The 16,426-nt window shown below is 35.8% G+C and overlaps 1 protein-coding gene across 2 annotated transcripts in view; it reads left to right on the top strand.

Moving 5' to 3' along the window:
- Positions 1 to 16,426, top strand: part of CASD1 (CAS1 domain containing 1) — a 77,198-nt gene that overhangs the window by 9,706 nt on the left and 51,066 nt on the right. For both annotated transcript variants that reach the window (XM_019927557.3, XM_019927551.3), the window contains exons 4-5: positions 15,072 to 15,116; positions 16,142 to 16,204. In XM_019927557.3, the coding sequence (XP_019783116.1) occupies positions 15,072 to 15,116; positions 16,142 to 16,204 (108 nt within the window). The remainder of the gene's footprint in view (positions 1 to 15,071; positions 15,117 to 16,141; positions 16,205 to 16,426) is intronic.

The raw sequence follows: 16,426 nt of genomic DNA, 5'->3' as shown, positions 1-16,426 counted from the left end.
GCTGAATAATAGAAAATAACAAAGTCAACCTTTCATTTTATTTGGTATCTATAAATGTATTTTCCACTTGTATTTATACATACAAAATTATACAGAAGAGTTGAAACTATTTAATGACCTGAGATTCTTACAGTTTAAAGTAAAAAACTTAGTAAACATTTAAAAAACAGATGTCTGATTTAAAAAAACATTTTTAGTATTTCTAGGCCTAGAATAGTGTGACTCTTGAAAATTGGAATAATGTATTTGGCAACAGTTAGTTGAAAAAAATCTGTAATGGTTTAGTCTATAGCCAAAAGTAGGTACAATATGGTACGTTGTTTCTGAGCTCTACATTTCCAATTTTTATTTTCTAACGGTTCCTAGTTATCCCACAATTATCAGACAAGATACATGTTATTTTATATGCATTTTAAAAAGAAACAAAGACAGTTTGTCACAGTCTTAAAGAGACAGTTATTGTGAAACTATTTAGATTAAACTGCTAGTGGAACATTTGCCAAATTGTATTTTACTTATTCTCTTGTCTCTGAACACCTTGAGGACAGAGATTGTGTATCATTATTTTTTGAATATGTTTCTTGTGCCTGGCATGTTGTGAAGTTAATTTTTTTTTTTTTTTTTTTTTTTTTTAGCCTTGGTAATGGGATTCTTTGGGTGGAATAGGAGTATTGAAGATAATATTTTTTTGAATTTATTTCTTTTCTGTATTGGGGCAAATTTTTTAAAAAGGAAGCTTTAGAGCAGGATTTTCTTTTTTCAAATTATATTTTGTGGAAGACTAGTTCTGTATGAAGCTCTGGTCAAATAAGTTTGGGCAGAGCCAGATATCATATCCCCCTCTTAGATGGTTTTAATTTAGGCTAGGATATTAAAAACTTGAAAAGTCTTGCTGTAAAGAAACCTGTTTGTGTTACTTCCAGCCAGAGGGCAAGGTAGATACTCTGGGGGCCTCTTCCACTTCAAACCAACTAGATCCTAGATTAAAAAAATACTTGTTGATGTATTTCTAAATGGGAGACACACCCCCAAAAAGGAACAAACTGTGAGGCAAAACCAGAGATGGGAACAATAACAGTAGGCGTGCAATAGAGATTCAGGTTGCCCTAAAGACAGATGCCAGTGGCTACAATACCCTATATGTAGAAAACTAAGCTTTGAGCCAGCATATTTATCAATAGTAATATTGGGAGCCAGAGGACAGTAGACTAATAACTTTAAAGTTCTGATAGAAAGTAAGTTTCAACCTAGAATTGTATCCCTAGCATACAGATTCCTTTGTTCTTGAAATATAGGACATTTTTCAGATAAACAAAAACTATGAGGGTTTACTGCCACATTAAACTTATATTAAAGGGTTTTCTAAAGAATAAACTTCAAGAAGGAGAGAAATAATTCAGAAAAAAAATGATCTGAAACAATGGTTAAAGAAAATAGTAAACTTGTATATAAATCTAAACAGTGTCTGTGTAAAATAATAATGTCTTTTTACACTTTACAAAAAGACAGTACAATAGCATATAAATCAGAGAGAGATGACCACAATTAAAGTGTTCTAATGTCCTCTTTACTCTTTAAGGTATTATTTTACTTTTTTTTTAATTCATCAACAAACTACACAATACACTTTAATGTTTATTTTATTTTACTTTTTTATTTTTGGCTGCATCAGGTCTTCATTGTGGCGTGTGGGATCTTCATTGCAGAATGCAGGATCTTTTTTTGGGGTGCACGGGCTCTTCCTTGTGGTGCACGGGCTCTTCCTTGTAACACATGGGCTTTTCTCTAGTTGTAGTGCGCGGGCTTCTCTCTAGTTGTGGCGCACGGGCTCCAGAGCACATGGGCTCAATAGTTGTGGCACGCAGGCTTACTTGCCCTATGGCATGTGGGATCTTAGTTCCCTGACCAGGGATCCAACCCGCATCCCCTGCATTGGAAGACGGATTCTTTACCACTGGACCACCAGGGAAGTCCCCAGGTATTATCTTACTTTAGAACTTAAGTTAATGATGCCCTTTAGTCCAAGGGCAAGGACTAAAAGGATAGAATTAAGGTGGGTAATTCCAAACCAGAAGAAGAAAAAAATTAAAACCAAACTCATCTCATACCAAATATAATGCACACATGTACATACACATGCACACATGCATATGTATACTCCGATACACACACATACATATATATATGAACATTTATATGTACATGTAAAAATCAGTGTTTACTTTTCATATGTATATAAAAATATGTGTATGTGTTAGGGAGCTAGAAATCAAAAAGTAAGATAATAGAAACATTTATAATCAAAATAAATGTAAGTAGTCTAAACTTGTCAGCTAAACACAGATTTTCAGATTGATTTTAAAAAGAATTTGCTGCTGCTTAAAAAGATACCTAAAACAAAAGGACATAGGAAGGATTTAATTTAAAATGAGAAGAGATTTACCAGACAAATATTTATTAAAAAAGATAAGTTGTATTAATATAAGACAAAATAGATTAAGAGGCAAAAGCATTATTGGGGATACATTTTAGTGACAAAAGATTCAAATCACTAGGAAGATTTTGAATTGTAGGCATTTAATAAATTAGCCCTAAAATATATAAAGCAAAAGTTAACATGATTACAGTGAGAAGTTGACAGATTCTCTACCACAGTGGGAGAATTACTCACTGCTCATGCAATTAATAATAGTGCAAGCAAATAAGTAAACATAGAGTAGACTTAATATGCTGATTTTATGAACTTATAGTTCAATACTTAAAGCATACACTAAGATATCAGAGAATATATTTTTTCAAAGCACACATGAAATCTTTTTGATCACATATTGGGCCATTAACCAAGTCCTGACAATATCAGAGAATTGGTATCATTCTCTCTCTGTTAGGTAAGTTCCTTTGTATTCTAACTTATTCTGATAAAAATTCTAGAATCCTACAGTAAATGTTCCAATGGTAAAATGCTAGACACATTTCCATTAAACTCAGGAAGAAAACAAGGAAGTCCATTATTGCTGCTTCAGTTCAATATTGTATTAGAGATCCTTAGCCAAAGAAAGATAAAGATGTAAGGATTAGAAAGAAATAAACTTGATATTTTATAATACAGTTATCTACACAGAAAATGCCAAAGAATCTATAGAAAATTTACTAGATGTAATAAAAATTTTAATAATATAGCTGATTATAAGGTAAATATATGAAAATGTAATTCAATAAAGCTGTTAAAAATTAATTGCATATCTACTTGTCAGGAATATAGAGTTCAAAAATGTTATTTAAAATATACTGTGTGCAATAATAACAAAAAGCACATAGTACATAGGAATAAACATAGTAACTAAGGAAGGTGTATATGCAGAAAACTCATGAAATTTTATTAAAAGGCAATTTAAATATAATTAAATGGAAGTTATGTACTGTATTCTGGAATGGGAAGACTCAATATTGTAAACATGTCAGTTATTCTCCAATTAATCTATAGGTTCAAAAAATTCTAACAGGATTTGTTATAGAACTTTACCAGTTCATTCCAAATTTTATATGGAGGGCAGTGGACCAAAAAACTGCCAGAGATCTTTAAAGAACAAGGTAGAAAGGACTTCTCCAATATCAAGACCTATTTTAACTAGACATCTTTTAATTAAGAAAATGTGGTATTGGGAGACCTAAACAAAGAAACCAATGGAGCAGAATATACGACTCTAAAATAGACACAATCATATACAAAAAAAACTTAACAGATATGCCATTGAAGATCCGTAGGGATAGGAAAGTCTTTCAATTAATGATGCTGAGTCAATTGGTTATATAATGGAAAAAAGTGAAATTGGACCCTTACCTCACTCCATCAAGTATAATCATTTCTAGGTGAATTTAGACTTAAATGTGAAAGTCAAAACTTTGAAACCTTTAGAAAAAAATATAGAATATCTTTGGTACCTCAGGTAGGGATAAGTTTCGTACATAAGAAACAAAAAATGCTAACCGTAAAATAAAAGATGAATGCGGGATTCACATTCTTTAAGATTATGTGTTCATCAAAAGATACCTTAGGGCTTCCCTGGTGGCGCAGTGGTTGAGAGTCCACCTGCCGATGCGGGGGACACGGGTTCGTGCCCCTGTCCGGGAAGATCCCACATGCTGCGGAGCGGCTGGGCCCGTGAGCCATGGCCACTGAGCCTGCGCGTCCGGAACCTGTGCTCCTCAACGGGAGAGACCACAACAGTGAGAGGCCCGCCTACCACAAAAAAAAAAAAAAAAAAAAAAGGTACCTTAAAGGGAAAAGACAACTATAAACTGGGAGACGATATTTGTTGCATATATCCAAGAGATGAAAGGAACCAATTAATAAAAAAGACAACCCAGTAGAATAAAAAGAGGAAAGGCATGATCAGGCATTTCACAGAAGAGGAACTATAAATCCCAGTGTAAATCTAAAAGATGTTTAACCTCATTAGTAATAGGGGAAATGCAAATTAAGACCATAGTGAGATAGCATTTTATACCTACTTTAGTGGCAAAATTAAGTTTGACAATGGCAAAAAATATGAAGCCTAACAAGATGTATTAGAGAGTCTGTGTCTCAAACCACTAGTGAGGGTACATTGTTACAAACACTTCAAAAAATAATTTGCATTATTATGTGAGGTGAACATTTGTATAGTCTGTGAACATTTAGAACTATTACAGAAAGTGACTCATGTAAAGAGATGTTCAAGAGGGTAACTATCAGTGCTGTTTATAATCTAGATTTGGTGCATTGTATCAATTAACCTAGATTCTAAAAAAAATAACGAATATAATATTTGATGTGTATTGATAAAGTAAATTGATATATAAAATGAAACTAAAGAGACGTGACAACTAAATGCAATATGTGTTGTTTTTTCTTTTCTTTTTTATTGAAATATAGTTGATTTACAATGTTGTGTAAGTTTCAGGTGTATAGCAAAGTGAATATATATATACTTTTTCAGAATTCTTTTACGTTATAGGTTATTAAACAATACTGCGTATAGTTCTCTGTGCTATACAGTAGGTTCTTGTTGGTTATCTATTTTATATATAGTACTGTGTATATGTTAATCCCAAACTCCTAATTTATCCCTCCCCCCCACTTTTTCCTTTGGTAACATTAAGTCTGTTTTCTATGCCTGTGGGTCTATTTCTGTTTTGTATATAAGTTCATTTGTATCACTTTTTTAATTCCACATATAAGTGATATCATATGATATTTGTCTTTGGTTCACATCACTTAGAATACTAATCTCTAGGTCCATCCATGTTGCTGTAAATGGCATTATTTCATTCCTTTTTATGGCTGAGTAATATTCCATTGAATATATGTACCACATCTTCTTTATCTACTGCTTTGTCAGTGGAAATTTAGGTTGCTTCCATGTCTTGGCTATTGTAAATAGTGCTACAATGAACACTGGGTGCATGTAGGTTTTCTCCGGATATATGCCCAGGAGTGGGATTGTTGGATCATATGGTAGCTCTATTTTTAGTTTTTTAAGGAACCTCCATACTGTTCTCCATAGTGGCTGTACCAAATTACATTCCCACCAACAGTATAAGAGGGTTCCATTTTCTCCACACGTTCTCCAGCATTTATTGTTTGTAAAGTTTTTGATGATGGCCATTCTGACGGGTGTGAGGTGATACCTCATTGTAGTTTTGATTTGCACTTCTCTAACAATTAGCAATGTTGAGCATCTTTTCATGTGCTTTTTGGCCATCCATATATCTTTGGAGAAATGTCTATTTAGATCCTCTGCCCATTTTTTGATTGAGGTTTTTTTTTTTATATTGAGGTGCATGAGCTGTTTGTATATTTTGGAGGTTAATTCCTTGTCCGTTGCATCATTTGCAAATATTTTCTCCCATTCTGTGTGTTGTCTTTTTATTTTGTTTATGGTTTCCTTTGCTGTGCAAAAGCGTTTAAGTTTAATTAGGTCCCATTTGTTTATTTTTGTTTTCATTACTCTAGGAGGTAAATCCAAAAGATATTGCTGCACTTTATGTCAAAGAGTGTTCTGCGTATGTTTTCCTCTAAGACCTATTAGTATCCGGTCTTACATTTAGTTCTTTAATCCACTTTAAGTTTACTTTTGTGTTTGGTGTTAGAGAATGTGCTAATTTCATTCTTTAACATGTAGCTGTCCAGTTTTCCTAGCAGCACTTACTGAAGAGACTGTCTTTTTTCCATCATATATCCTTGCCTCCTTTGTCATAGATTAATCGACCATGGATGCTGCATTTATTTCTGGGCTTTCCAGCCTGTTCCATTGATCTGTATTTCTGTTTTGTGGCAGTACCATGCTGTTTTGATAACTGTAGTTTTGTTGTATAGTCTGAAATCAGGGAGCCTGATTCCTCCCACTCCATTTTTCTTTCACAAGATTGCTTTGGCTATTCGGGGTCTTTTGTGTTTCCATACAAATTTTAAGATTTTTTTTGTTCTAGATCTGCAAAAAATGCCTATGGTAATTTCATAGGGGTTGCATTGAATCTGTAGATTACCTTGGGTATTATAGTCATTTTGAAGATGTTGATTCTTCCCATCCCAGAACATGGTACAATATATCTTTCCATCTGTTAGTGTCATCTTCGATTTCTTTCATCAGCATCTTACAGTTTTCGAAGTACAGATCTTTTGCTTCCTTAGGTAGGTTTATTCTTTCTGATGTGATGGTAAATGGGATTGTTTCCTTAATTTCTCTTTCAGATCTTTTGTTGTTAGTGCATAGGAATGCAAGAGATTTCTGTGTATTAATTTTGTATCCTGCAACTTTACCAAATTCATGGATGAGCTCTAGTAGTTTTCTGGTAGCATCTTTAGGATTTTCTATGTGTAGTATCACATCATTTGCAAATGGTGTCAGTTTTACTGCCTTTTTAAAAAATTTGGATCCCTTTTGTTTCTTTTTCTTCTCTGATTGCCATGGCTAGGACTTCCAGAACTATGTTGAATAAAAGTGGCAAGAGTGGACATCCTTGTCTTGTTTGCTGATCTTAGAGGAAATGCTTTCAGCTTTTCACCATTGAGTATGATGTTAGCTGTGCGTTTGTCATATAAGGCCTTTATTATGTTGAGGTAGGTTCTGTCTATGCCTATTTTCAGTAGAGTTTTTATCATAAATGGGTGTTGAATTTTATCAAAAGCTTTTTCTGCATCTATTGAGATGACCATATGGTTTTTATTCCTAAATTTGTTGATGTGGTGTGTCACACTGATTGATTTGCAGATATTGGACAGTCCGTGCATCCCTGGGATAAATATCACTGGATCATGGTGTATGATCCTTTTAATGTATTGTTGGATTCAGTTTGCTAGCATTTTGTTAAGTATTTTTGCGTCTATGTTCATCAGTGATATTGGCCTGTAATTTTCTTTTTTTGTGGTATCTTTGTCTGGTTTTGGTGTCAAGGTGATCGTGGTCTCATAGAATGATTTTGGGAGTGTTCCTTCCTCTGCAATTTTTGGAAGAGTTGCAGAAGAATAGGTGTTAACTCTTCTCTAAATGTTTGATAGAATTCACCTGTGAAGCCATCTGGTCCTGGATTTTGTTGGGAGTTTTTAGTCACAGTTTCAGTTTCAGTGCTTGTGATTGGTCTGTTCATATTTTCCATTTCTTCCTGGTTCAGCTTTGGGAAATTGTACCTTTCTAAGAATTTGTCCATTTCTTCTAGGTTGTCCATTTTATTGGCATATAGTTGCTTTCAGTAGTCTTTTATGATCCTTTGTATTTCTGTGGTGTCCATTGTAACTTATCCTTTTTCATTTCTAATTTTATCGATTTGAGCCCTCTCCCTTTTTTTCTTGATGAGCCTGGCTAAAGATTTATCAATTTTGTTTATCTTTTCAAAGAACCAGCTTTTAGTTTCATTGATCTTTTCTATTGTTTTCATCTCTATTTCATTTATTTCTGATCTGATCTTTATGATTTCTTTCCTTCTGCTAACTTTGTGTTTTCTTTATTCTTCTTTCTCTAGTTGCTTTAGGTATAAGGTTAGGTTGTTCATTTGAGATCTTTCTTGTTTCCTGAGGTAAGCTTGTATTGCTATAAACTTCCCTCTTAGAACTGCATTTGCTGCATCCCATAGGTTTTGGATCGTCGTGGTTTCATTTTCGTTTGTCTCTAGGTATTTTTTGATTTCCGCTTTGTTTTCTTCAGTGATCCATTGGTTGTTTCGTAGCATATTGTTTAGCCTCCACGTGTTTGTGTTTTTTATACTTTTTTTCTTGTTAGTTGATTTCTAATCTCATAGCATTGTGGTTGGAAAAGATGCTTGTTATGATTTCAGTTTTCTTACATTTACCCAGGCTTGATTTGTGGCCCAGTATGTGACCTCTCCTGGAGAATGTTCCATGTTCACTTGAAATGAATGTGCATTCTTCTGCTTTCAGATGGGATGCTCTATAAATATCAATTAAATCCAATGATCTGTGTGTCATTTAAGGCCTATGTTTCCTTATTAATTTTCTGTCTGGATGATTTTTCCATTGACATATGTGGGGTGTTAAAAGTCCCCCCATTACTGTGTTACTGTCAATTTCTCCCTTTATGTCAACATTTGCCTTGTGTATTGAGGTGCTCCTGTGTTGGGTGCATATATATTTACAATTGTTATCTTTTCTTCCTGGATTGATCCCTTGATCATTCTGTAGTGTCCTTCTTTGTCTCTTGTAACATTCTTTATTTTAAAGTCTATTTTCTTTGATATGAGTATTGCTACTCCAGCTTTCTTTTAATTTCCATTTGTTTGGAATACCTTTTTCCATCCCCTCACTTTCCTTCTATATGTGTCTCTAGATCTGAAGTGGGTCTCCTTCAAACAGCCTATATACGGGTCTTGTTTTTGTATCCATTCAACCAGTCTGCGTCTTTTGGTTGGAGCAGTTACTCTGTTTACATTTAAGGTAATTATCGATATGTATGTTCTTATTGCCATTGTTTTGGATTTGTGTTTATAGGTCTGTTTTCTTCCTTCCTTCTTTTGTTCTCTCCTTTTCTGATTTGATGACTATCCTTACTGTTGTGCTTGGATTCCTTTTTCTTTTTTGTATGTATATCTATTATAGTTTTTTGGTTTGTGGTTATCATGAGGTTTTGATAGCAGTCTATATATATACATGATTGTTTTAAGTTGCTGATATCTTAATTTCAAATGCATTTCAAATAACCTGTATTTGTACTTTCCTTCTCTCACAGTTACTGGTTTTGGTGTTATATTTGCATGTGGGTGTTTTGCTACCTTTACTCTATGTTTGCCTTAACTGGTGAGTTTTCCCATTTCATAATTTTATTGTTTCTAATTGTTGCCTTTTCTTTCCATCTAAAGAAATTCCTTTAGCATTTGTTGTAAAGCTGGTTGGGTGGTGCTGAATTCTTTTAGTTTTTGCTTGTCTGTAAAGTTTTTGATTTCTCCATCAAATCTGAATGAGAGCTTTGCTGGGTAGAGTGTTCTTCATTGCAGGTGTTTCCCTTTCATCACTTTAAATATATCATGCCATTCCCTTCTGGCCTGTACAGTTTCTGCTGAAAAATCAGCCGATAGTCTTATGGGGATTCCCTTGTATGTTATTTGTTGTTTTTCCCTTGTTGCTTTTAATATTTTCTCTTTGTTTTTAATTTCTGTCAGTTTGATTACTGTGTTTCTGGGCATGTTCCTCCTTGGGTTAATCTTATATGGGACTCTCTGTGCTTCCTGGACTTGGGTGACTGTTTCCTTTCCCATGTTAAGGGAAATTTTCAGCTGTTATATCTTCAGATATTTTCTCAGGACCTTTCTCTCTCTCTTCTCCTTCTGGGACCCCTATCATGTGAATGTTGGTGCATTTGACATTGTCCCAGAGGTCTCTTAAACTGTCCTTGTTTTTTTTTCATTCTTTTTTCTTTTCCACAGCAGTGATTTCCAGCACTCTGTCTTCCAGCTCACTTACCTAATTATCCATTCTTCTGCCTCATTTATTCTGCTGTTGATGCTTTCTAGTGTATTTTTCATTTCAATTACTGTATTCTTCATCTCTTTGGTTGCTCTTTATATTTTTCTGCCTCTTTGCTATAAACTTCTTGTACCTTCTTGCTCTGTATATCCATGCTTTTCATGGATATGAAAATGATCTTTACAATCATTACTCTTAACTCTTTCTCAGGTAGATTGCCTATCTCTGCATCACTTAGTTCTTCTGGGTTTTTTTCTTTTTCCTTCATCTGGAACATATTCCTCTGCCATCACATTTTGTCTAAATTTCTATTTGTATTTTTATGTATGGGGAAGTTTAGTTATGTTTCTCGACCTTGGAGAAGTGGCCCCCTATAGGGGATGTCCTATGTGTCCCAGCAGTACACTTTCCCTCTCATTACCCAAGGTCCAGTGACCAGCTGGTCTCAGGGTAGGTTCTGACCTGGATTTGCAGACTTGGTTCCACAGGCTGCCAGATCGTAGTTTTCTTGCTTCTGGTGTCTGCCTTATGGTGGGTTAATCTGGTCTAGATGTTTGTGCAGACTTCTGGTGGGAGAGGCTGGTGCTTGCGCACTGGCAAATGGAGCTGGGTCTTGGCCCTCTGGTGGGCAGGGCTATGTCAAGGGGCATGTCTAGAGGTGGCTATGGGCTAAGGAAGTCTTTAGGCAGCCTGTCTGCTGATGAGTGGGGCTGTGTTCCCAGCCTGTTGATTGTTTGGCCTGAGGTGTTCCAGTCTTGGAGCCTACAGGCTGTTAGGTGGGACCTGGTCTTGATGCTAATTACCCAAGAAAGATGTCTGTCTCCAGCAAGAGTTCAAGTAGAGGAACACTCCCCGATATTACACCACCAGCTTTTATGACCCCAGAGAGAGCTACAGATGCCCAAGCCTCCCAGGAGACCCTCCAAGACCAGCAGGTAGGTCCAGTCCAGTCTCTTATGAAGTCACTGTTTTTGCCCTGGGTCCTGGTGCTCACAAGACCTTATGTGTGCCCTCTAAGTATGCCCTCACAAGACCTTGTGTGTGCCCTGTTTCCCCCATTCCTCTGGAGCGACTGCAGTCAAGCCCCGCTGGCCTTCAAAGCTAAATGCTCTGGGCGTTCCTCCTCTCGATGCTGGACCCCCAGGCTGGGGGCCTGACATGGAGCTCAGAACTCTCATTCCTGTGGGAGAACTTCTGTGATATAATTATTCTCCTTGTGTGTCACCCACCCAGGATATGGAATCTGATTATATCATGACTGTGCCTCTCCTACTGTCTTGTTGGGTTTCTTCTTTATGTTTTTGGGTGTAGAATATCTTTTTTGGTAGGTTCCAGTCTTTAATCCGTGGTTGTTCAGCAGTTAGTTGTGATTTTGATGTTCTTGTGAGAGGAGGTGGACTCAAGGTCCTTTTTCTCCACCATCTTGTCTCCAGTCGGGTGCACAATACCTGGTTTTAATTGAATTCTAGATTAAAATATAAGAACTATAGAGAAGACATTATTGGGCAATTAGGGAAAGTTGAACATGCACTGTATATTAAATTAGATAATATCAATGTCAAATTCTCAGGTGGGACTTTAGTATTGCAGTTATGTAAGAGAATGTACATATTCTTTGGAGATGTGTGTTTAAGGGTGAAATTGTTATTATGTCTGCAGTTTACTTTCATATGGTTCAGCAAAGGAGAAAAACTATGTATAGAGTGGGCCAAAAACTGCCTTCGGTTTTTTAAGTAAAAATAAAAGACACATTTTTCATTTTCACCAAGAATGTTATTGAACAGTGTGTTCACTCTTTTGTTCCACTACCTTCTGCGATTTTTCAGGCAACTTCATAATTCCATCTTCCCAAAACTTTTTATCTTTTTGAGCAAAGAACTGTTCCAGGTGCCTTTTACAGGCTTCTCGGGAATTGAATTTTTTTCCATTAAGAGAATTTGTAAAGACCTAAATAAATGGAAATCCAAAGGTGCAATGTTTGGTGAATACGGCAGATGAATCAGAACTTCCTAGCCAAGCTGTAACAGTTTTTGCCAGGTCATCAGAGAAACATGATCTTGTGTTATCCTGATGGAAGATTATGCATTTTTCTGTTGACTAATTCTGGACACTTTTCGTCAAGTGCCACTTTCAGTTGGTCTAATTGGGAGCAGTACTTGTTGGAATTAATCATTTGGTTTTCCCGAAGGAGCTCATCATAGAGAACTCCCTTCCAATCCCACCATATACACAATATCACCTTCTTTGGATGAAGACCGGCCTTTGGTGTGGTTGGTGGTGGTTCATTTCGCTTGCCGCATGATCTCTTCCATTCCACATTTTGTACAGTATCCACTTTTCATCGCCCGTCACAATTTGTTTTAAAAACAGAACATTTTCATTACATTTCAATGGAGAATTGCATGCGGAGATATGGTAAAGAAGGTCTTTTTCTCTTAACTTACGTGGAACCTAAACATCAGAGTGATTCATATAACCAGGCTGGTGCAAATGATTTCCAAAGTTTGATTTGGATATGTTGAGTATATCAGCTATCTCCTGTGTGATATAACACTGATTGTTCTCAATTACTGTTTTGATTTGATTGCTATCAACTTCAACTCGTCTACCTGACCATGGAGCATCGTCCAGCAAGAAATCTCCAGTATGAAACTTCACAAACCACTTTTGACATGTTTGATCAGTCACAACACCTTCTCCATACGCTGCACAAATCTTTTTTTGCATTTCACTTGCTTTTTGAAATAATGAAGCATAATATGCCAAAAACGTCGCTTTTTTTCTTCATCTTCAGTGTTAAAATGGCTACACAAGGGGCTTCCCTGGTGGCGCAGTGGTTGAGAGTCCTCCTGCTGATGCAGGGGACACTGGTTCGTGCCCCGGGCCGGGAAGATCCCACATGCCGCCGAGTGGCTGGGCCCTTGAGCCATGGCCGCTGAGCCTGCACGTCCAGAGCCTGTGCTCCGCAACAGGAGTGGCCACAACAGTGAGAGGCCCGAGTACTGCAAAAAAAAAAAAAAAAAACGGCTACACAAAAATTCACCAATTTAGATGTCTTTTTTTAAATGCACGCTGATATGATAGCTGTCACATAGAATCTAACAAAATTGTTTCGAATGAAGTTAAAGACAACTAAGTGCTACTAGAGCCACCTAACGGAAAAAACTGAACTAACCTTTTGGCCCACCCAATACATGTGGTGCGCAGAGACACGTGAAGCTAGTGTAGAAAATATTAACCATTGGTAAAGGGTATTAACTTTGCTATAAGAAGTCTGAAATTTTTCAAAATTAAAAGTTGAAGTGAAAGCCAACACAACGGAACAGTATATCATTTGAAGATGCATATACATGTGACAAAACTGTATAATAAAAAAGAAAGCAAAATAAAATTCAAGATGGTTGTTCTCTTTGGGCAAAGCACGGAATTTGAGAGGGAGAGGGCCATATAGGTCATTCCATGTGTTGGTAGCATTCTGATTTGTGCCATGGGTTCACAAGTACTTATTTATTTTTAGTGTGCCTTGTGACTTACATATATGTGATATATTATTTTGTATATAGCAAATGTTATATTAAAATAATAAAGGAAACAAAGATTGAATTGATTGAATTAACTGTGCTATGCAAAAAGGAAAAAGAAATTTCATGACACACTATTTCTTTAAGAATTTGTTAAAGGTTAAGATGGAGTAGGAGGAGAACACCTATATGATTTTTCTCTGCCCCAGTATTTCCCAGACTTATTTGACCAAGAAAGCTCTTTTCATATATCATACCTTAAAGTTCTGTTGAATTAATGGCCTCAAGAGTCCTTTTGGGGAAAAAGGGTACAAATGAACTTATTTACAAAACAGAAGTAGAGTCACGGATGTAGAAAACAAACTTATGGTTACCAGGGAATAGGGTGGGGAGGGATAAATTGGGAGATTGGGATTGACATATACACACTACTATATATAAAATAGATAACTAATAAGAACCTGCTGCATAGCACAGGGAACTCTACTCAGTACTCTGTAATGGCCTTTATGGGAAAAGAATGGATATATGTATATGTATAACTGATTCACTGCTGTACACCTGAAACTAACACAACATTGTAAATCAACTATACTCCAATAAAAAATTTTTTTTAAAAAAGTCATTTTGGGAAAAGATACTTAAGCAGGACTAATAAGAATTTTAAAATTTAGCTTGTTGATAAAAGCAAACTTTATTTCATTATAAAAACAAGTACTGTCTGGTTAAATTAATGAAAACATTTCAACCTTGGTTTTAGGAAGAGAATTAGCTTCTTATTAACCACCCCTGTTGCATCCCGGATATTTAACTATGAAAGGATTTTTATTCTTTTTTATTCTTTTTATGGAACACTTGTAGTCTCTGGATTTTAATTTTTAATTTTTTTCTACAACTGGACTATTTACTGTCTTCTAAGTGAAATCTACAATAAACTAGAGTCATATATGTCCATTCCTGTTTAGACAGGGCCTGTACTAGTATATTGGTGAGAATAGACTAGATGTTGCTGCAGCAGCAAACCATGCTACAATCTTAATACTTAGCACTGCTTGTCCTAGGTGGTTTGGCAAGGGGCTTTGCTCCATGCAGTCATTCAGCGATTTTTGCTATTGGAATTTTTACTATTTTCTAGTTGTACCATTTGGGACATTCAGCCTCATCAGTCTCTGTATCAGGTTAAGGCAGAGACTAGAATTTCCCTGCGAACTTCAGCCTGGAAATGACCCATATTACATCTAGCCATATTACATTGGCAGCGGTCAGTCTCTACCATAGATAATAATACTAGGATTAAATTTGAATCATGGGAAGCTTGGCAAAAAGATAATTTACATAGGCATTTTCACATACCTGCTTATTCATAGTTGGAGTTTTATCTTTACATCTTAGATGTTGAAGATCACATATAAACAGTTTAATATCACTTATTTTTTGGCAGTCTATGCAGGTCTTTTCCCCTTCAGGTTGAATGCAGTTAATTGGGATATGGTGTATAAATGAGTCAACAAAAGCAGCTAAAGGAGGAATTATTTACATACAGTTAATCTACACATTAATATTTCTCTGTTGTCTCTCCCCCTTTTTTATGGCAGCATGAAAACATTCCTTTTGAAGACAAGACTGCATCAGTTAAAGTGGTAAGTTCATATAACAATAAGCTAAATGTTATAATGTTGAAACTATTCATTGGTTAATTTATTTGCAGATCAGCTAATGCTTTGAACGTGCTAAATGTGTTTCAGTGTATTGGGAGTAGATAAGTAGAGTAAGATAATTTCATAAATGTGTGCACTATTTTGTGTAATAACATAGAAAATTTGGTCTCTCAGATTTTTATCCAGGAAAAAATAATCTTGTACGTTAATTTGAAACCAGTGTGTATTTAGGATCAAAGTTCATAAAAGAACATATATTAATTTCTTGAATTCCCAGTCACAGGTGACTTCTAGATACTGAGAATACAGATGGGGATCAAGACAACAATGTCCTAGATCTAATGGAGTGTATGAGTGATTATAGTTTTCTACGTGCAATTAAACATGGGATAAGGATAGCAAAAAGGAAAAAGTGGGGCATTAGAAATGTATAGAACAAGGAATTATTAAAAGTAGTTTTTCTCCTTGAGGAAATAATGTTTTAACTGAGGCCTCAAGCTAGTTAGGCTTAGGGGGAGAATTTATGAGCATTATAGGCAGAAGGAACAGGAACAAAGCCCTGGAGAAAAAGGAGCACATAGAGCATTGCAGGAGCTGAATGAGAACCAAAAGGACACTTAGCAAGGGGGAAAATGGCAGGAGAAAAGACAGAATGTCTAGGCAGAGGCCAGATCCTGCAACTTCTTAGGAATTTTAAGGACTTTGGAATTTATTCTCAGGGCAACTGATTGAAAGTCCTTGAATACTTAAGCAGGGGTGTGGCAAGATCAGATTTAAAAATTTAAAACACTACTCTGACTAAAATGTGGGGAATATTTTAGAGAAAAGCAAAAGTGGACATAAGGAGAACTATTGTGAGACTCTTACCAAAATGGGATGAGAGATGAAGATATTGTAGATAAGGTAGTGTTTTACTTTTAAGTACTCTATAAGAGATATGTTAAAGTTTATTTTGAATGGTGCATACAATATTTTCTTTGACTTCTTTTCTTACATTTCTCTTTTAGGATTTTCTGTGGCATCCAGAGGTTAATGGTTCTATGAAACAGTGTATCAAAGTGTGGACTGAGGTCTGTATTTGAAAATATAGGCCTTGCTGGTTTTGAGCAATCACATTTTGAAAACTCATTCTCCCATACTCACCTGTCCCACTCTCCTGTACTTTATACCAGCCTTTTTGATTTCGACCATGCTGGGTTGATTATCACTTTACTGAGAGAACAAAGTTTTGATCCAATGCCTCTGTTATCACCATTCTAACCCTATGGTGATTATGCTTATACCACACTTTA

Source organism: Tursiops truncatus, chromosome 9 (assembly GCF_011762595.2).
Source record: "Tursiops truncatus isolate mTurTru1 chromosome 9, mTurTru1.mat.Y, whole genome shotgun sequence".
In the NCBI taxonomy this organism is placed as follows: Eukaryota; Metazoa; Chordata; class Mammalia; order Artiodactyla; family Delphinidae; genus Tursiops; species Tursiops truncatus.
Note: the sequence above shows the minus strand (reverse complement) of the source record. Positions and strands in the feature narration are given on the sequence as shown.